The sequence below is a fragment of the Ambystoma mexicanum genome, chromosome 12 (assembly GCF_040938575.1).
Source record: "Ambystoma mexicanum isolate Mex_15411 chromosome 12, UKY_AmexF1_1, whole genome shotgun sequence".
NCBI lineage: Eukaryota > Metazoa > Chordata > Amphibia > Caudata > Ambystomatidae > Ambystoma > Ambystoma mexicanum.
In genome coordinates, this window is record NC_090936.1 from 848966630 (window position 1) to 848987997 (window position 21368).

At 42.9% G+C, this 21368-nt stretch overlaps 1 protein-coding gene across 1 annotated transcript in view; it reads right to left on the reverse strand.

Moving 5' to 3' along the window:
- Positions 1 to 4457: 4457 nt before the first annotated feature.
- The window catches only part of OTOGL (otogelin like), a 1792821-nt gene continuing 1775910 nt past the window's right edge, over positions 4458 to 21368 (reverse strand). Inside the window, exons 56-57 of the mRNA XM_069629328.1 lie at positions 9597 to 9676; positions 4458 to 5927 (exon numbers count right to left, since the gene is read on the reverse strand). Coding sequence (XP_069485429.1) covers positions 5727 to 5927; positions 9597 to 9676 — 281 coding nt within the window. The 3' untranslated portion in view covers positions 4458 to 5726. The remainder of the gene's footprint in view (positions 5928 to 9596; positions 9677 to 21368) is intronic.

The following is a 21368-nucleotide window of genomic DNA, read 5'->3' on the forward strand; positions in this document are numbered from 1 at the left end:
AGCTGATAGGCATATATCAAGCTATACTGAGTACTGTAAAACACCAACACTAGGGACAAGATATAATTACTGATTCAGATTGGGCCCAAAAAAGATGTATGCTATTATTATGTGTTTATGTATGTATTTATTTTATTTATTTACAGGGAAGGAAACACTCTTTTGATCACAAAATAACATCCACTAGATTAGAATTCTGATTTTGACCGGAAGCCGTGAGCTTCTTACAATGGGGTGAGTTTGTGGCACATTTTGACCAGGTTGTGGGGTGGGGGGCAGTAAATGGAATAGTACCTTGGGAAAATGCATAAGTGGATATACATAAATTAAGGAACACAAACATTAGACATTTTTAAGTGCAGGTAGGAAGTACGGCCAGCTGTGCTTGGGATGTGAGCATGTTGGATGAAGTGCTAGAGTGGAGGCAGAGAAAGTGAGGGTCAGAGGCAGGTTAGAGGCAAGGGAAAAATGTTAGCTAGAAGACAGATGAGAGGTAGGTTAAGAGGGTAACTAAGAGGTGAGGAGGTAGGCTTTTAGTTTGGTTTTGAACAAATCAATGTGGACTGTTTCTTGGATGGCCGGGGTTTCTAGCTGAAGAAGAGTAGGGGAGTGTGTCAGGTGGGAACTGGATAGGCAGAGGAATAGATGAGATAGAGCATTTAGTAGTGAAGAAGAGCACCTCTGTTTAACATCAGAGAGTTTAAAGCCATCCAATATTTGTCAGAGAGATAGTTGGACATTTCTGAAAGTGAGATCAGCGGAGAGCTCAGTAAAAGAGAAAAAGATGTGGGTGTTTGTCCACGAAGAGTTGGTACGAGAACCCAAAGGAAGAGATTAGTGCCCCAAGTGCAGAGGTGTAGTGTGAAGAGGAGTGTGCCCAAGACAGAGCTGTGTGGAACAGCAACAGTTAGAGGTGTGAGTTGTGAGTTATTGTTGCTAGAGGATTTGGTGAATAGTTGATACATTTGAAATCCAAGGAATACAAAGAAGAAATAGAGCCTGTCCAAAAGGAGAAAAGTAGATTTAGATTCCTATCGGATGTAGCTTAAGGAGAAATCTCTTTTAAAAGGTTTTATCCAGACTGGACTGAATACAGAGGCCGTTCTGAAAAGCAGGACCGGATTATCTGAGAGGGAGTTTCAGAACTGGTGCACAGACTGAAAAGCAACCTTCCCTGGTGGAAGGGCCTGAGGCCAGTTGGTTTCCCTACTTTCCTGTGCCTTTGAATGACAAACAAAAAGTAAGGTACCTCGGACCATAGATTATTTTGACATTTCCTAGAATTAATTCAAGCTCACACATCATTTACAGTATTTTGGGAACCCTGTTAAAAGTAAAAAAAAATGTAAAATGGTATATAGTGCAAGGCATATATGCTTTGTGATTCATTATTAAAATTGATCAAATAGGTAACATCATTCTAATGTGTGATCTCTGGGAGCTTTTCACATCTTAGATAGAAATATTGAATAAGAAGTTCTTTTATTGGTGTCTGCCATTGTCAATAAAGTAATTGACATCTATTCCTAAATTGACATCTATTCCTAATAGTAATTGACATATATTCCTAAATAGGCCCTTTGTTGGGCTCTGGATGCACACTTCACTGCCAAAAAACAGGACATCCAGTCCACTCTCTTCCACACACCGACTCATGCACCATCATCCCCAGCCCCCTCGGCCACCCCCTCCACTCCCCCTCTCCCTCTCTTCCCTCCTTCCTCTCCCTTGTCACACCTGAGGAGGATTCCCAACAATTCCGGTCATGAAAGCATCTTCCAAACAGGTGGACCCTTGCTCCTCCAAAACCATCAAAGACAACATTGACTCTTTCGCTCAGGTCTTGGCAGACCTCTACAACCTCTCCTTCGCCACTGGAGTTTTCCCCACTTCTCTCGAGCACTCTCTTGTGCACCCTCTGCTCAAAACACCCTCTGCTGACACTTACATTCTGGCAAACTATCGTGCAATCTCTATCACCCCTTTCCTGGGAAAACTCTTGGAGAAGCTGGCTATCTCTCAGCTTACCCTCCACCCCAAATCCGTTGGCTGTATCCATGACCATCAGTCTGGCTTGAGAGCATCCAGAGGCACAGAAACTGTTGTTATGAACACCCGTTAAGACCTGCTGTCAAATCTTGACTCTAAGTCACCCTCTGTCCTCATCCTTCTTGACCTCTCTTCTGCTTTCGATATAGTAAACCACAACATCCTTATCTCAACACAGAGTAGACCCTATTGTGGCTAGCGTCATTTCTCTCAGATCACCCTTCCCAGATGGAACTTGGGTCCTTTCTCTCCGCTATCACTCCCTCTACTTGTGGTGTTCCCCAGGGTTCTAATCTATCCCTCTGGTTACTCAATGTCTACATGGCACCTTTGGCCCACATGATCTCTTCTTTCACTTTCAACTTTCAGTGTTATGCAGATGACACACAGCTGTCTTTCAGACTACCCTCAGCCTCTTCCTCCTTCTCGCTCATCCCTCACTTCCTGTCCACAATTCAGCCCTGGTGTGCTGAAATGATCTCTGCCTTAATGCCAGTAATACAGAGATTGTCCTCATTGGGACCCCTGCTTCCACTTTCCCACTTGTACTCTGGGCGGCCTCCCTTGGTCCTGCGCATTCACCTACCAGTGAGACAGAAATTCTGGGGGTCATCTTTGACTCCACTCTTTCCTTCTCTTCTCACATCTTGGACATCTCTAAAATGTCCCATTACCAGCTGCACCTTCTCAGAGGAATTATACCTTTTCTCACTTTCCCCCAGCGCCCCACTTTCTCCAGAGCCCTGGTTCTCTATAGACTGGACTACTGCAACAGTCTCTTTATCAATCTTCCTACTTCTACTCCCCAACCTCTTCAACTTCTCCAGAACAGAAACGTAAGACTTATCCTTGGCCTCAAGCCCAGGGACTGCATTCCTACAGAGCTGAAATCTCTCCACTGGCTCTCAGTGGCTGCAAGTATCAAGTTCAAGTCGCTCTGCATAATCCACAAGGCCTTCTGGGGCCAGGCCTGTACTACCTACAACGCTTTCTCCCTAAATACTCCACCTTCTAGAGCACTCCGCTCAGCCTCCTCCAACTCTCTGCAGCTGAGCCGCTTCTCCAAACAGAGATTTTGGGGGTAGAACATTATCCTCTGCAGGTACCTGCCTCTGGAAAAGCCTCCTTGCCTCTCTCCGTCTTGATGCCGGATCTCCTCAAGTTCCGGAAACTCCTCAAGACCTTCCTCGTCTCTTCATTTATCTCTCTCCCTCTCCACTGCTGACCCCCTTTTTCCTCTCTCCTGCTTCCTCCCCACCCCTGCTCAGTTTTGCTGACTGGTCGCCTGGTGCACTTTCAGAGCCACACAAGTCCCAGGCTCCCCCACCAGTCCTACACTTGCCTCCGGGCCTCTGCAATCTGCCTCGCACCTCTGCACTCAGAATACGTTCCATGTGAGAGGCAACTTCTTCTGCACTTAGCCCTGGCCCCTGATGGACTGGGCACACTTGTTTCCCCCTCCCTCGCACTTCCTGTCTGCACACTTGCGCGACCTTGAATGCACTAGGCCTAGCAAGATCGTTTGTCCCGTCCTCCCTTTGTCGTTCCTCCCCATCTGGGTGGCGACTGAAAAGCTTGTATATAGGCGCCTTATTGATGATGATCTATCATCACTCAATATGAACGTCGCCAGGCCTAGCACAGTAGTTTATTGTTCTGTATGTCCTGTCCCCCTCCTCCTCTCCTTCTCTCCACACTGATGCACTTGTACCATATGGCAAGTCGTTAGGCTTAGTGCAGCAGCTTATTGATGGTTTTCTCTTCCCTTCTCCCCCTCCCATCTCTCCTTCCCTCCTGGCATGCACTTGCACTAGCAGAAATGCCATTGGTCTAGTATACTCGTTAATGTCTGTTACATAAATGTGTTAGATCATTCGGAAACTTCAAGGCCTATGAATGGCTACTGTTTTTCCCTTGTTCCCTTCCTGCCTTGAAGCGCTTTGAAGCACTTCACTTGTGTATAAGCGCTTTACAAATAAAAAAATTACATTACATTACAAATGAAGACATGCAAATGGGGTGTAGTGAAGGTGAACCCGATTACTTGTAAAAAGTGAGTGTTAGGCTCATTGATCCCAGCATTGCAAAAGTAACATACATCCAGACAAACCCATTCCGTAACAATTATTTGCAACAAATACAACATCATAAATTATTAAATCACGTAGTTCCAAGCTAAAACCAATAGTTTTTCACCAACAGTGTTTAACATTTTAGATTTAAATCGCCCGAGGATTTGGAGAACCATAGGTTAAAGCAAGCATATTTCTCTGCCAATACTTGTTAATGGTTTTAAACTTTATTAAAAACACAACAATAATTCTAGTGAGACAAAAGTAGGCAGTGTGCAGGTTATTCATTTTCGTTGTAGTCCAAATTTTTTAGGGGGCCATTTGCATTTCCTCGATTTATTATTTTAGGTAAAAAAGAATATTATGTTTAAAACAATCTGTTTCTTGTCCCAGATTGTGGGGTAGGTTTTTTGACGTGCGGGCACTAAATTGGGGCTACTTCTCAGTAAAGAACCAGCTATGAATGTAAATAAACATTACTTGGGTAGACTTCACTACATGTTAAAAACATAATGGTACATTGCAACTTAATCTTTAAATATACTGTTTATTGATGTATTCCTGAATTAAAACGTTACAGTACTAAAAATAGTAAAAGCGTTATGTTCACATATAAAATATATAACATGCCATTTCAAATAAAACAAATGCTGCATTGGATTTTAGGCCCTACGATTGTATGTGTAACTGTTGATGGGTAAGTAGTTTTATCTTTCTGGTTTATATACATGCTTTGGATTATGAAAATAAAATGATCACACTGAGCATTTGTCTGATGGAAATCTTCCTTTTAAACAATGAATGTAATACAGTCCATTCTATCTGGGAAAAAATAAGTGCTTTTCCGAAGACATATAACCATGACTCTAACATATTTCCTGCTATATGTTATTTTTCACTATGGGTATAAATTGTGGCTGTTTATTGCTGTTTAATCATGTGTGTATTCATGTTCCTGGAGACCACTCAATAATGATAGAATGATGAAGTTGATAGGGAACATGGACTGTACCAGCAGCACATGAAATGTTTACACAACGTATCCTTAAACTGACTGTTCATATACCTTATTTGTGTGATCTATTCTGTGTCAAAACTAACATTAAACATTGGTGTAGAGTTTGGTTCGTATTATCGTAGAACGAAGGTTCCTGTGACGCAATAACAGTGGATTCCACATAAGAGAACTTCTACTGTGTACAAGGAACATGTTATTACTATCAGCATGTCTGTCCTCCTGCATATAGTGGAATTTATGAAGACGCTACAATACAAGAGGCATTCTTTTCACTGAGACGAAAAGTATTATTAAAAAATAGGCATGTGCGAAAGGGAAGTAATTCAATCCTTTTATAATTGTGTTCAAAGAAAGCACAAACTGGATTCCCTTCTGTCGTTACTGTGTTCTTTAATTTCGATATCATGTGTCATGTCACCACAAAATCAATCAAAGGGTTATCTTAAAATATCAGCATATTAACTCCTGGTGGAAAGTCATTATCCATATGGCGTAGTAAAATGATATGTGATCCTTGCAATGTTCTTGCAATGTTCTTGTAGGATGAATCCAAGGTATGCAATACATGTGGTGGTGAAGGCAGAGCTTTAATTCCAATGGCAGGAACAGTCCACAGGCTCTTGCAAGACGTACATCACTTCAGTGCCATTTCCTGAGCAATATAGTGGTACTGTCAGATTCTGGACTCCATTTTCACGACAACATTTACAGAATCTTAAATGGCTATCGATATTGACGTTGAAAATTGTAGCTGAAGGGCATTTCCCATCACAAGAGGCCACGTTTATCTGCATCACAAAGAAAGACAACAAAAATGACTGTCACAAATTCTGCCGTACAAGTGGGATTCCCGTGAGGGATCCGCTTGCTGTAACGAAATATCTATTCAAGTTACAAAGTTAGCTTTAAAGAACTGATCATAATTTTGAAAACAGAATGGAACCGTATTCCCAGCATGCATTGGCCATGTGTTTATGCTCTACCAGCTTCAAGGGATTCCTTTGTATACGCATGCACAAAATATGCTACAGCAATAAGGGAAAAGTATTTGTGATGACTGTATTGTGAATGTACACACTGCTGTATATCTAGCAATGGGTACTTCCAAAAAGGTTTGTTAACGAGGGACCAGTTTCAATGTGGGAAGGAGAACTAAACATGAAACAAGATAGAAAACTGGTTACCCCTTCCTATGCACTTACCACCTACTTGTCTGTGCGCACCTAACGAACCTCGTAATGACCTCTTTATTTGGTCAACAAAATCATAGAGTGACACAAATACATAAACAAAAATATCCTATTTTATTCCAAACAATGATCAAAACCTTAACATACAGACAATCATCGGATAGGATAACTCTAATTATACACTCTGCATTGTGTTCATCGAGGTGTCTGATGGTTAGTAAAGGTTGACTTGTGTACAAAAAGGTGATAGTATCACATTGATGTTTGCAAAACCCTGATACTTGGGTGGGTTTGATTGTATAAGTAATATACAGTATCCCTTATGGCACAAGTCAATCTTGTGAAAATCGTCGACAAGTTTTTCGGCCTTTAGGTACACAGCGCATACTCCCTTGCTCTTGTGTCATTTATTGGTCAGGCCTCATCATGCCATGGACTTGGTGAAAGAGCGAACCCCTATGTTGAGTTAAAAAATGCTGGATATGTAAAGGTAAGTAGGGGGGTGCGGGTTGGAGGATTGCGGGCAAGGTCATACGGGCAAAAGTGATCTATCTGATCACTGCGCCGCACCGTAATTGGAGTCGACATTTTCGTCTGCAGAATTACGGGCGGCATAGATTCAACCAGAGTAGAATTCCACTACTTCTAAAATGCACATATCAAGACGACAGGCTTCACATCTGCAGCTACCACTATGCTATTAAAAAGCCCTCCTCTTTTCTTACACAGCCACATGCAATGTGGCCATCAGAAATAGCAGAAGTTGGATATATACAAGACCACTTTAACTCGACATTAAATTGCATTTCTCTCTGGGGGATTCAACCTCATACAATTTCAAAAAAATACAAGCATTTCTGAATTTTGAGGCAGGTGCGGACAGAGGATTGTGTATTCAGGTCCTGATTGAGTTTCAGAAGGTCAGTGCCCTTCTACTGAACATGGCAACATACAACTAGGTCTAAGTATACAATTTCAAAATGAAGATTGTTCAATGAACTCTCTTACCGCCTCCCATAACCAAGCGCCCTTAAGTCCTAGGGTACCTGGTGCACCATATAAATGTTAAACATAAACATAAACCAGCTCTTATACTCACATAGGGAAGCTGCTCCCAGACCTTTCTGAAGGAAAAATAGAAAACTCCCCAAGCACAATTTTCCAGAGGATGCACACCCCATCTACAGACCTTTTGTAAGGAGAACTGCTAGATAGCTCCTAAATATGAGCGCAAGCACCATAATATCTGCAGCAAACTGGCACCCATCTCCAGCCCATAAGCAACATCTTTACTGCACGCCTGTTGTCAGTTGAGCCCTTCTTGGTGGCAGTGATTTGATATGATATGATAAGTAATTTATAACGTGCCTTTACACAAGTGTTTATAGGCACGACAAGACAAGGGAGGGAAGACAGAGGGAGGACAAGACAAACAATCTTACTAGGACTTGTGTCATACAGATCGTGCAAGTGCGAGAACAAGAAGTACAAGGGGAAAGGGAGATGGGGAAGCGCAAGGGAGAGAGAACGGGAAAACAGGGAAGCAATGCTCTGGGTAAGTGCAGCCAGAGCAGCGTGGCTCTGGGTAGTGCAAGGAGAACAAGGGACTGTAGGGTTACAGTTGCAGAGCCTAAGTGTGTGGTAGGCCCGGAGGCAGTGCAAGGGTGACTGACCAGGAAAGATCCTGGTACCCAGTGAGACTCTGAGGGCAGCCAAGCAACAAGTCAGTAAAGCAAACAGGTAGGTCAGGTTGATCAGCGGGGTGGGCGGGGAGAGAGAGAAAACAGAGGAGAAGAGGAAAGCTTTGAGCTGCTTCTGGAACTTCAGGCGGTCCGGCTCAAGTTTGAGAGGGGCAGGGAGGCCATTCCAGAGAGAGGCAGCTACCGAGGAGAGAGATCTACCCCGACTCTCTGCCTGGAGAAGCATCTAACCCTTAGAGAGTTGGAGGTAGCTGAGCGAAGGGCTCAAGAAGGAAGACATTTTGGAAGAGAGCGTTGGATGTAGTGTGGCCCGACCCCAGAAAGCCTTGCGGACAATGCAAAGGGTCTTGAACTTGATCCTCGCAGACACCGGGAGGCATTGGAGAGATTTCAGGGCTGGAGAAGTACGGTCCCTGTGCTTAAGGCCAGGGATAAGTCTCACAGTCCTGTGCTGGATTAGTTGCAGAGGGTGGAGAGTAGTGGAAGGCAGATTGAGAAAGAGGCTGTAGTCCAGCCTAGAGAGAACCAGAGCTCTGGAGACAGTGAGCTTCTGCAGGAAAGTGAGAAAGGGAAGAGTCCCTTTGAGGAGGTGCAGCTGGTAGTGGGACTTCTTGGCGATGACCAAGATGTGAGGAGAGAAAGAGAGAGTTGAGTCGAAGATGACACCAAGGTTTTTTGCCTCGCAGGAAGGTGAAGGAAGAGGGCCCAGGGCAGGCGGCCAGAGTGAGAGAGGGAAAACAGGGGCGGGGTACCAATGAGAAAGATCTACGTTTTACTGGCATTAATGCAGAAATCGTTGGAGGCGCACCAATTCAGAATCGCGGATAGACAGTCATAAATGAGCGAGAGAGGAGAGGAGGCAGAGGGGAGCCTGAAGGAAAGCTGAGTGTCATCCGCATAACACTGAAAGTTAGAGGAGAAGGTAGAGATCAGGTGGTCCAAAGGGGCCAAGTAGAAGTTGAAAAACCAGCGTGAGAGTATAGAGCCCTGCAGAATGCCAGGGCTCAAGATAAAGATAAAGACTAACACCAATCAATTGCTGCTTCCTCTAGACCTAACACAATGGTTATGTTTTTAACATAGCGCTCTTCAAATTCTAAGCTAGGTGGTAGCATGCTCTACCATCACCTTTAGTGGGAGTAGGGCTAGCCCTGATGGACTGCTGCATTTGCAGTAGGACAATGGCTAGACATAGGGCTATGCATCAATGAAAGGAGTACTGTAACTTAGTAATAGCTATCACTAACATTCAACATCAGTCCCAGGGACCCAACCACACCCCCAGGAAAAACCATACATGGATGATCCACCAGGATGGATCTTCAAAGAATGATGATGATGGTGATGATGACCCCTATAGTGGGGGTTTTAACCGCTGTGTCGGCCTCCTCGGGTGACCTGCACCATACATGGGATATATTTACTGCTTGAGACAAATATGGCCAGTTTATGGTACCCAGGCATATGAGCATCATGTTACCACCTAGCTCAATTAATTTGCAAGGTGCTCTTGTATTATTACTTCACTATACAGCAACATTTCAAAACTGTTATTTGAGACACTTACTGGAGTTTGACTAATGCAATCATGTTTTCTTATAGTTGTCCTGACTAGTACTTTCTGGCAGATCCTTTCTTCCTGTTTACCTAACGAAACAAAAACACTGGTGAGTCACCAAATATGTATGATCTCATGATTTCAATACAATGGCATAACAATATATTGTACAACTTCTTTTTTCACTGCAATTTTACTTCTCATACTTCAAACTACTGATGTCATTCTAACAGAAAGTGCCAATTATTCACTATAATATCAACCTGGCCCTATTGTAATGAAGACCACTTTAAGATTCCATAATATTGGATTTAAACATTAAAATGAAACTTCTGTACAATCGTTTTTGTCAGCTTTATTTATTGACATCAATGTTTACAGGTCTCAGAAATAACTTGTTAAACATAGGCCATTCTATTGGGTATATGGATAGGCATACAATATAACTGAGATATTTTATGATTTGATAAGCTTATGGGTAAGACTTGGTTCACTTATCCACATATGGAAAATCTGGTCATGTTTTCAGGATATCCAAAACGAACATGGATGACACAAATGTACATGCATTGAACATCTGTGAAAAATGTTTTCATCTTGATTTCGAAAATCCAAATAAACACTAGTGATTGATTAATCCCTGATTCTGAAATTTTCCCCCAATGATCACAAGTAGTTGTAATGACCAAATAATGTTATACATTGAATTTTGTCATTACTTTTAAAAGAGTAATCTGAAAATGGTTCATGGGGATCCTCTTTCCCATCTCTGGGTTTCACTAGTCGAGGTTAAATAATGTGTCAACATGCATTTTAACATATATTAGTTCTTGCAGCAAGGCATACGTTCAATATTGTTCCGCATATACTTAATCAATATGGCTTTCTCTTTTTTGCAATGGACTTTTGCAAAACAACTAGGTTTCTCACTGAATTTGTGTTAGGAAGAGTAAAATAAGCCTCTTAGGCAATACCTTCTTAGGCTCCCGACATACCTCTGGAAGGATATGGGCAATTTCTTCCAACAAAGAAGTGATAACGGCCACAGGGGATGCTATTTTAGTGAATATCTACAGCAGCTTTATGTAAGTTGCTCAAACTCTGCCAGGGTACTAGCCACAGTGGTTAAGGCGATTTTCGGTTCTCTAGCACTGGGACCTGATCACCTGACAATGGAGAAGAAGTCTCCTTACCTGTTGACTCCTCATGACTACAAAAAACTTGAACTCGAGAGGAGTCAAAGGAAACGAAGTGAGACCATGTTTTATTCTTTTTCATGCGTCGCTGAAGTAAGGAATGCTGGTTCTCCCTCTGAGCCTCACGGCTGCGCTGCACTGAGTCTTCATGTCTGCGACACACAGGAGACTAAAATGCCTCTGAAATTTTGTGGCATTGCCATTTCTTCTGCCAGCCCCTTACAGTAGAAAGAGCGTGTTCATCTCCTTCAGAGGTGCATCAAAACCATTGCCTTGCATTTGTTTGTGACCATTGCATATGTACCGGGCCATGGATCACACAAGAAGGAGCCATTGTTGATCCTCAAACATGACATTCATGTCTGAAACATGCATGTGCTTTCTGTATTTGTTGCAGGACTTAGATCCCAAGGTCTTCAGGATTGAGATTCTCCACTAGATCAAAAAATACCAAAGTTCCCCCTTTCCAAGAAAGAAACAATCTGGATACAGGCATGTGTGTATGTGGGAAAAATAAAATGCCATCAGAGGGCACAGGTGGCAACTTCTTGGAACTGTGGTGCTACTTCATGGGCAACTATGTCATACTCTTCTCCTCAAGATCAGACAAGTCTTCCCCCTGATGTCTTTCATGCCACAGTCCAAGCATTGCTTCTTTCTAAGCTGGACTACGGCAATGCTCTTGTAACTGAACACCTCAATATCACACTTGCCCCCCTGCAATCCATACAAAGCCATCCACCAAATAAACATCTTACCTTTGCAAAAAACTGAAACGCATTACCCACTCAAACATCAGACAAGCCAGCCAGCATCTTCTACACATTCAACTCTGAACACAAACAAAGCATTTACCCACTGGGCACCCAGAGAATGGAATACCCTACCTCTTCACATTTGCACTGCACACTCCATCATCACTATCAAAAAGAGCCTCAAACCAAACCTGTTTTCTCCCACATAAGCACAGCTTTCTCCCCTGCTACATTTTGTCTATCCTAAACTTACTATCCTATCCTAAAATTATTGTGTAACTTCTGTATCATCTCCCACCTTTTTCAACCTTTGAACCATGTAAGGTGCTCTGAGACCCTCTGGTTCGGCCAGCACTGTACACAAATTCAAATAAAATAAATAAACTAGCACATGTGAAAATAGAATCAGACCAAAAAGTTATTAATAATTAAGTACTGTAAAATACAGTCTCCCAGGCAGACAAAATGAATGCAGAGATGGAGAACGACGTCTCACTTCATATTTACATCTTCATACTGCCAGTAAAAGGATTTCAGAGGCAGACTAACATAACAACTTCGGATCAATAACATTAGAATAATGGTGCAAAGTGCGGGCAGTAAGTGTGTGTGTGTTTGGAGCGGCAGCGGCGAGGTGGTCAGAAAGTCGACCACATGACTGTTTTGAGCACCACACCTAAAGCAAACTTGATTCCCTTCATATGTTGTTGTCTCATTTGGCCCGGTGACCGAGAGTCAACAAACTGTTACTTAGCGGTGACATGCGGGAGAGATGGAATAATAGTTTAAACTATTATTAGACTGTCAAGAAGACTGGCCTGCTATAACTCGTAGCTACTTGCCCACAGTTGTGGGAGGTGGGGCAGCGCACTACTCTGACTAAGCATCAGTGTCCTAGAGGAAACCTAGGCATCATACTAAAGGAGTTTTATTTGGACTTTCAAAATGCCAGGTAGAGTTGTGAACAAAGTCCGCAACTATAACCTGAGAAAAGGAAAACCCTGTGGGAAAGTGAGCACCCGCAGTGGAGCTGCGTCACATGATCATACAGAGACAGTAATCAAGGCTAACATGTCTGTGAAAGGTGCAGCAAGACCTAGTGAACACTTAAAAACATCTAAAATAACTGCTTTTTACCAGCCGGAACACAACGGTAGCAGCTTGGCCAACCCTCAAAAAAAGGATGACACACTGCATGTGAGAAATATCAGCGGATCAAACTCTGATTTAGTGGATATTGACAACAATTCCCTATTGGCACTTTGCTATACACTGCAGGGCACAGTTGGGGCAAGTTTAGTGAGGTGCCTTTAGCAAGAGAAATTGAGACATTTTGCTAAGCAAATGAGGAAATACTGCCATCACAACACCTCGATCTGACATCTACTCGGGCAAGGTCAACGCTTATCAGTTTCCCACAATCTTTTCCAGGATCTCAGTGTTGGGGACACATCCAGGCAAGTGTCCGGACAAAACCTGTCTTCTAGTAATGCTGCAACAGAATAGGCAGACACTACTAAGATGTCCACTGGAGTGATACACTTTGCAATAAAAATTCTGCTTAAACTCTGCAGAGTCATCCTTTAACAGGTTCAAAAATAGGGCAGGGACATTGCATCCATTGACTGAAGACTTCAAGGAACAGGAACAACGGGCCTGGGCACGGCAGAGCTAGTGCCGGACCAGACTGATGCCCCCGCTAATGCACAAAATGGTCAAACTGAAGCAAACGCCTCTCAGGATTGCCAGATAATTGTAACTTCAAACGCAGACCTTTCAATCTTCATGACTAGGAAAGAAAGGCATCTGGCAAAACGTGCAAAGAACCGGGGGGCAATATTCTCTAGTCAAAACCTTGAAGTGCCTGTTCTCCCAGCAATCAAACCTTTAAACTCTACAGCTATCGGCCACCAGCCAGTCAAAACTAAGAAAATAAAGATAAAAGTTACCAAGCGGCAGAAGCGACTGCGTAGGTCAGCTGGTACTTTAACTAGCTGGTTGGCCAGCGATGGTGCTGTTGTGTCACACAAAGTGGTAGTTAAAGATCAGGTACTACATTCAGGATCCGAGGTTGACCCTCTGCAGGTAATTTCCCAACGGGCAGTCGTTGGCTGAACACGTAGTCACTAGGCCTTCAGAATTGGATCCCCTCATCTTTATGATAGGACGAGGGCCATTGACATTTACGGAGAAATGGTCAAACAGATCGGAGCTATTGTCCTTATGGAAAAAGGCCCTGGCACTGAGAGTGTTGTCTTTGGGTGACTTAAGTTTTGTTGAGCCTGTGAAAATAAATGGGGGCACCATTACAAGAGTAAGTTGTGTTGCACCAGAAGTGCCACTGTTAATCCACACTCATCAGGCTTCTAGTCTCACTATAGGCTATAAGGTTGCAGTCCTTTACATGTATAACACTTGATTAAACTTGTACCCACCCAACTCAGGCAGTTTGAAATTGTTAATGGTCCGTTCTAGTTAAAGCTGGTCCTAGTAAATTGCCTGAGTACTCATTTGAAAATGCAAAAGGGTGGGAATGGTTCAAAAGGTTTTTGTTGAAACTATTGGTCGAATGTAAGTGAACTTGGAAACTTTCTAGCTGGAATACCAGTGGCCATAAGCAATTCTTGGCAGACAAAGGGTCCCTTTCTCTCTTACATGAATACATTATTTTTCTACAAGAGACGTGGTTCACTTCCTTGATAAATATGGATGAATATCTTTTATTCCAATAAATAGCGGAAAAGGGCATGAAAGGGTGGCCCTAAGGTGGCCTAATTGTTGGCATAAAATGAAAATGGTGTACACACAGATCAAGACTACCCTCTAATAATAGAAATGTTTTAGCGTAGAGGTTTGTGTTAAAGGTGATGGTATCTGCGTAGCTATGTTATTGATGAATGTATATGCACCTCCTGATGTAACATAATTGGATCATTTACTTGTTTGTATTGACTCGATTTGTATAGCCTGGACAGCTACTGCAGGTCATGAATGTACTTTACTAGGAGGTGGCCTGAATGCCGGATGTTGGGACCCTGAAGCTTGTGCAAGTTAAAGGAATGTAATGGCAGAAAGTGCTATGGTCAAGAAGCGTGGAAGCAACAAAGGTGGGCAGTGGGTTAAACATCTAATGGAATGGGATTTGATCATGTTTAATGGGAGAACAACAGGGGACTGTCCAGGACAGTGTACTCGGCATTTGCAAAAAAACTCATCCACTTAAGATTACTTCTTTTGAAGTAATTCTTGTGCAGAGCTAGTAGAGTGTCTTGAAGTGTGTGACACTGATTATAGTGATCATTCCATCATAGTGTTAATGCTTACTATGTCGGTGGACACACACCAGGGCTATAGGTGGAGGGTGAGTGGACGCAAACCATGCATGGGAATTCCCTGCAGTGGACTCAGGGGAATATTGGCCATGCGACCAGGTTGGTTAGCCAGATTACCACTTTTGTGCTCAAGGAATTGTCGATTTAATGTGAATGAAATGGAGGGGCGCTTAAAATAGCTAACATTCGAGGTAGGGATGCGGATATCGGGGCTCTCTTCCATTTCTTCTAAGCATCTGAACATCTTTGACATTGAAATCCATGATGCGAAGCAAGAAATGAGAAGGAACATCAGCAAAGCCAAAGGAACTGTGGGCCATTTGGGTATAATGGAATCTAAGATCAGGAATATAAACAGATATAAAACAGGGATACAGATGATGGCTAAAAAGATGAAGATGGTTAGCCAAGAATGCACAGTGGCAACAAATGCTTGCTGCATTATGTAATAAAGAGTCACGTTCCATATGGCAGATGCTCACGACTGCCAAATGAGACAAAAGAAAGCACACAGTCAACCGTATTAGTGAAGGGTGGCTTGAACATCTCAGAAATCCTATGGAGACACCAACAAATGGGAAAGGGAATTGTACAGCATTTCCCTGGCCATTATACATAAGCAAGGATGAGATAAACTCTGCTATCAGCCACTTAAAATGTTCGAGGACACCAGGACGGAATGGTTTAACAAATGTGGTATTAAAGGTGGACCCTGGTTCATGGACAAAAGTCCTAAACATATTGTTTGATAGGATCTGTAGAGACACAGAAATCCTGATATCATGGCAACAAGCTATACTACTCCCCGTTTATAAAAAAGTAGACAGAGATCTCCCAGTAAATTCTAGATTGATCTCTCTTTTAGACGGGACTGGTGAACGGTTCACCTCTTTTGCCTTGACTGCATTATAAAAGTGGGTGACAGATAAAAACATCTTGGATCCATTGCAGACAGGTTTTTGTCTGGGCTCTGCTACCACCCATAACATCAGGTTGTTAGATAAACTGATTCAGGAGGCTGCAACCAGGGGTAATCCAGTACTTTATCTGATTTACGTTGACTTTAGTGTAGGGTTTGATACTGTCAATAGTACCATCTTGTGGCAGAAATTGAGACGGCTGGGTTGCCCTTATCAGTTGTGAGCAATCCTGGTCGGCCTACATACAAACACAGGGGGGGCAGGTCTGATTTGACAATGCTGGAGCTTTATCGGATCTGTTGGGGACCAACAGGAGGGTCAAGCAAGGTTATGTGCTGGCTCCCCTGTTGTTTAATCTTTATCTGGCAGATTTACCAACACAATTGATCTCCATCAACTGTCCTGTAAGATTAGGATCTAGTTTGGTTTCTAGTATGCTCTACGCAGATGACCTGGTTCTTATGGACCAGATCATTAAGGGGATTCAATCAAATTTCATTGACCTCATGGAGTACTCCAATGCAAACGATCTGCGCATAAATATGAGTAAAACAAAAGCTATGTTTGTGGCCTGACACAAAGTAAATCGCTTAGTCATGGGATCCAAACTTGGCAAGATTGAATAAGTGGAGACCTACCCATACTTAGGGTTGGAGCTGGTGGCAAGATTAAGGGGGGGGAAAAAAGTAAAGCCTGCCAACTTACCCTTCTAATAAATGTATTTGCAAAACAAACAGCAGGTTATTCCATCGGTGGTATCCTCATGCTGGATAATCAGTGCTTTTTCCGCCAGATTGTATGGGTTGGAGGCATTGACCATTAAGGTTTTGAACTGCTCAATGTTTGGTAGGGATACTTTTGGAGGAGAATATTGAACTTGGCCCCTTCTACCCCCATGGATTATATGCGCTTAGAGCTGGGTTTGGCCTCTCTCAGTAGACAGGAGTGCATACGTATAGGAATATTGTACATCAAATCTAGAACAAATCCTTGATGTCCCTTGGTGAGCACTTTAGCTAGTGACTATGATAAAGACTCTAAAGGCAAGAGCAGAAATATTGGCTTTGCGAAGTTGAATAGTGAATACTTTACTAGCATTGATTGTTTTCTGGATTTTACAAGGGGTAAAAGCTATGAAACCATGAAGAAAATATTTAAGAGCAAAGTAGAACACTGGCACTGGATTAAGAATTATGAACATCTGAATACCTTGCAAAATCATAAATATGTGTCTTGCGTTACTCACGCGTACCTCAAAACACAACAATATCTACTTCAGAACTCCAGTCCGGTGTTTCAAAATGTAATCCTTTGACTTTGCATAAAACAACTGCCGCTTCTTGTGGTACAAGGTGCTTATACCAATATCCCTATTGAACACAGAATATGCTGAATATGTAGATCACAGGAAAAGCAAGAAACTGCTCTGTTTGTAACATATATCTATTTACTAACATATTTTACACTATGTTTTATCCCATTGATACATTTCTAGTTATGTATTTTATACTTTGATATTGATATTCTATGAACTATTGTGTGATAGCTATTGATTAACAGGTTTTATCTGTGGAGTATTGAGGGTTGTGTATTGTGTATTATCAGTGCTGTGAATTAGATATTGTTGAATTTAATGTGTTTTCTAATATGTATAAATTGTTTAAAAGTTCTTATGAACTAAAACAAATACATTAAATAAATAAATAATGGGAATCCCTGAGCAAGAAGAGCAGGAGAAGACCATCAAACTCTACTATAAACTGATTTCTAAACTACTGGACCGCCCGCTGGAAAACAAAAAATATTGCATTTATACTTTTAAATCAAAGCCAGCTCTGTGTGAGCATGTTATGCCTTTTAGTGTTAAATTGTTTTTGTCTATTGTCAAAGAATTATTTCTCAAAAGGGCATGAGAGCTGTATCATATCACCTCGGTGACAAGAAATAATTCTTGAATGACTTGTGCAAGTCTACCATAGGCCAAAGAATGTGGTTTCAGAAGGCTAAATGTAAGGCAAACATAAATAATCTGTCAAACTAAATAGTTTACCCTACATCCTTGAGAACCTACTAATTGTCCAGGCGTCCCCTGCAACTGGCAAGTTATTAAAACTTGTCTAGATACTCTGTCACTGATAGTCACACATATTATCAACACCTTATTTAGGACCTCTTCAATTCCAGCCAGCCTGAAGCAAGTTTAGGTCACCCCACTTCTGAAGAAACTATCTTTGGAACCTGATAACTTTCCAACTATAGACACATCTCCAATGCTTTGTTCCTTATAACATTTCTGTAAAAAAAACTGCCACATTTCAGCTCCAGGACCACCTGGGAACAAGGCTTATATTGGGGGATAGGCATTTTGTTTTTTTTTGCCATGCCTGAGCATGGAAATGACACTAATGGAGGTGAAAAACACTCTGCTTACAATCTCGAACGAGGGCCATATTGGAATCTTGATGCTCCTGGATCTTTCAGCAGCATATAATGCACTTGACCATGGCATTCTTAGGAACCAACTTAGATACACTACATAGATCTCTGATGCAGCGGTTACCTGGTTCAATTCTTTCCTTACCAATAGAAACTAGAATAAAGATAAAGGATTCTACGTCGGTAACAGAGATCTTCACCTGTGTGGTGCCACAGGGATCTAGGAACATGATATAACATGTGGATTTGTAGAGCACACGTTCACTCCTACAGGGGCATCTTGACACTATTGACAATTAACAGATGTTTATTGTTACTGTTATGATTTACTAGGTCTCGTCATTGATTAAGTCAAACACAATGCTCTCTCGATGCCCATCTTGACACAAAAGTGTCATCTCCATAGTTGAATGAGTTACTGGACCGGAAGCTATTTCGGTCCCATCGACGGTGGTGATTACATCAGTTGTGTGTTTTTTGCAAAGAGGCAGAAAGCCAATTCTCGATCCATGTAGTTTCCTATGGCTCCGCTATCTATGTATGCTCTCACTGCGTGCATACAAGATGGTTGTATAAGGACCATTGGTATAATTAGGTGCGAGGTCTGAGTGTCCTTCTTCATGATCGGCAAGCGACCCCTACTCTTGTCGGGCATGGCCGTTTCCCGGCTCTGATTCCATATTGATTTTGTTGGCGACTCCTACCACCTTCTTAGGTGGTTTCACTGGGCAATCCCGTAAAAAATGCCCCCAGGTTCCACAATACAAACACAATTGTAACTGCCACCTCTTGTCCCTTTCTTTTTGAGTCAAAGGTCCTTTAACCCCCCCAATTTGCATGGGTTCAGATACATCAGCTCCTTTGGGGGTGACGTTGTCCTTAGGTCTTACCAATACTCGATTCTCGAAACTAGCCCGATCAGCCTTCCGATTCTGAAGTCTGTGATCCAACTGGACAACCAGGTCTATGTATTCAGCACAATCTTGAGGTGGGTTCACTACTTGTGCCAAAACGTCTTTTAGTTCACCTCGTAGCCCACGATGAAATAGCGTAATCCACTTGACCTCTGGCCATCCAGTTTCTACCACCAACCTATTGAATGTTGCGATGTAGGTCAGCAGATCCTGGTTACCCTGACGCAAGGACAAAAGTTTGTTATCCAAAGCTTGGCCTTGGGAATGTCGGGCAAATAGTCTTTCCATGCTTAGTTGAAAACCCTGAAAATCCCGAAGAAGAGGGTCACCCTGGTTGACTAGTGGAATAGACCAATCTGCTGCACTGCCGCTGAGATACAACAGTCAAAGGCTACCTTTGCTTGATCATTTGGAAAGGCTCCAGGTTTACATAATAAATGTAGGCGGCACTGGTTCATAAACACGGCAAACCTTTTTGATTCCCCCGCAAAGCGTTCTGGCGGTGCTAAAGGAACTGTCCCTGGTCAAATTACTTGCACTGGATTACTTGATTGAGCTTGGGCAGAAGCTCCCCCGAGTCCAAGTAAAGGTGTGTACCCAGCTTGAGCTTGAAGTAATTGTCTGGCGAGATCATCCGTATGTTCTTTTGCCACAATCAGTTCTCTCCTGAGAGCATTAGTCTCTTGACGGGTGGAATGTACTTCAGCCCTTAGTTCTACCAGTAGTTGGGCTAATTGGTCAGTCTCTGAGGTCTCCATAATGCCCGGGTGGAGATTTGTAGTAAGTCTTCGCATTCTGTTACGCTCACCTGGATTCCAAAGGGGCGTTTAATGAAGCTGGACTGCTGCGGCCTCCACCAGTGTGACCACTGCACTTGCCCACTCAGTTTCGTCTGCCTGGCCTGCAGGAATATTTTCCTAAAAGCAGTAAAGGGGATTAGCCGCCTGTGGTAGAGAGGTTACACTAACACTATTTTCCCTGAAAACTTCCAGTATTCCCCTTCATAAAGTCTCACCTTGTTGTTTGGAAGGATGAACTCTCCATCCTGCGTGGAGTGCAGGGGCGCGTAGAAGTTCAGTTACGACTGATTCATAGGTATTTGGCAGAGTTCCAGACAACAATGACTCGGAGGTAAGTAGTGTGTAAACCAAATGTATAGTTCTTTTAGAGTTCAAATGTCTGTTAATTCACTCTTGCTCCTTTCATACCTTTTCCCTTGCAGCGTGATCCAAGGAGTGAGTTCGCCGCGATGGATGAAGGTAGCGCTTAGGTAAGAGTCAGTTTGTACCAAGCACTGTCTAGCAAGTAATATTGTTCCAAATGTAATTAACCAATAGTTATCCCTCTTCTTTGCAGGTGCGGTGCCTTGCCGAAAATGTCTCACGTAGGATGGTGACCAGCGCTGCCTCGAGCGGTAAAATTCTCAGTAAGTATCTTGCAGTAAGTAAAAGAATGTCTTTGGCGGAACCCCGCTCACCTTTTGTTTGTTCTTGTCTTTTCAGATGCTGATGTTTCGGGTGGCGATTCAACGGGTGCTGCGCTGGGTCATGGAAATGCTCCGAAGACAGGTGAGCATGGCTCGGCGCTGCAGCTGGCAATGCGATGCGGTTTATTTTAATATCTTTTTCCTTTATCCACAGGTGCGGCTGCTCCAGGAAAAGATGCTGACCAAATGGAAATCTCCTAGTTCTAACCTTCTCTTCTTCTTTCCTTTTCTCTAGGATCGGCTCCGGACACAAGACGGGTGTGGCTGTAGACTGGATGCCGGACTGCAGACACGGTGAGCGTTACCCTGCTAAGATGCAGAATAATGCAAAGTGTGTGCTGCTCTTCGGGCGTGGTTTAAATAGCATCAAAAAAGTAGTTCCCAGGTAAGACGTTCCAGTACCACACCCAAGCAGCAAAATAGTTCCTAAAGGAAAGTAGTCCCTTCATGGCCTCATGATGGCCTGTACATGAGTTCTTTGCAGGATGACCTGCATAGTTTAAAGTTGGCAATATGAGCCTGGCGCCTACGGTGCCAGGACTGAACCCATATAGCCCCTAGGCAGGGTTTTGGAAATTCCTATGTCTTCTTGGGTGCCTGTTCCCTGGACAGATGGACCTGTTCCGGATGTCTGGGGGCAGGCATTGTGACACTAACCTTGATGCTAATCTCCCCTCTGTCCTCATCCAACTTGATCTCTCTTCCTCCTTTGGCAGGGTCAACCATACCATCCTGCTCAACC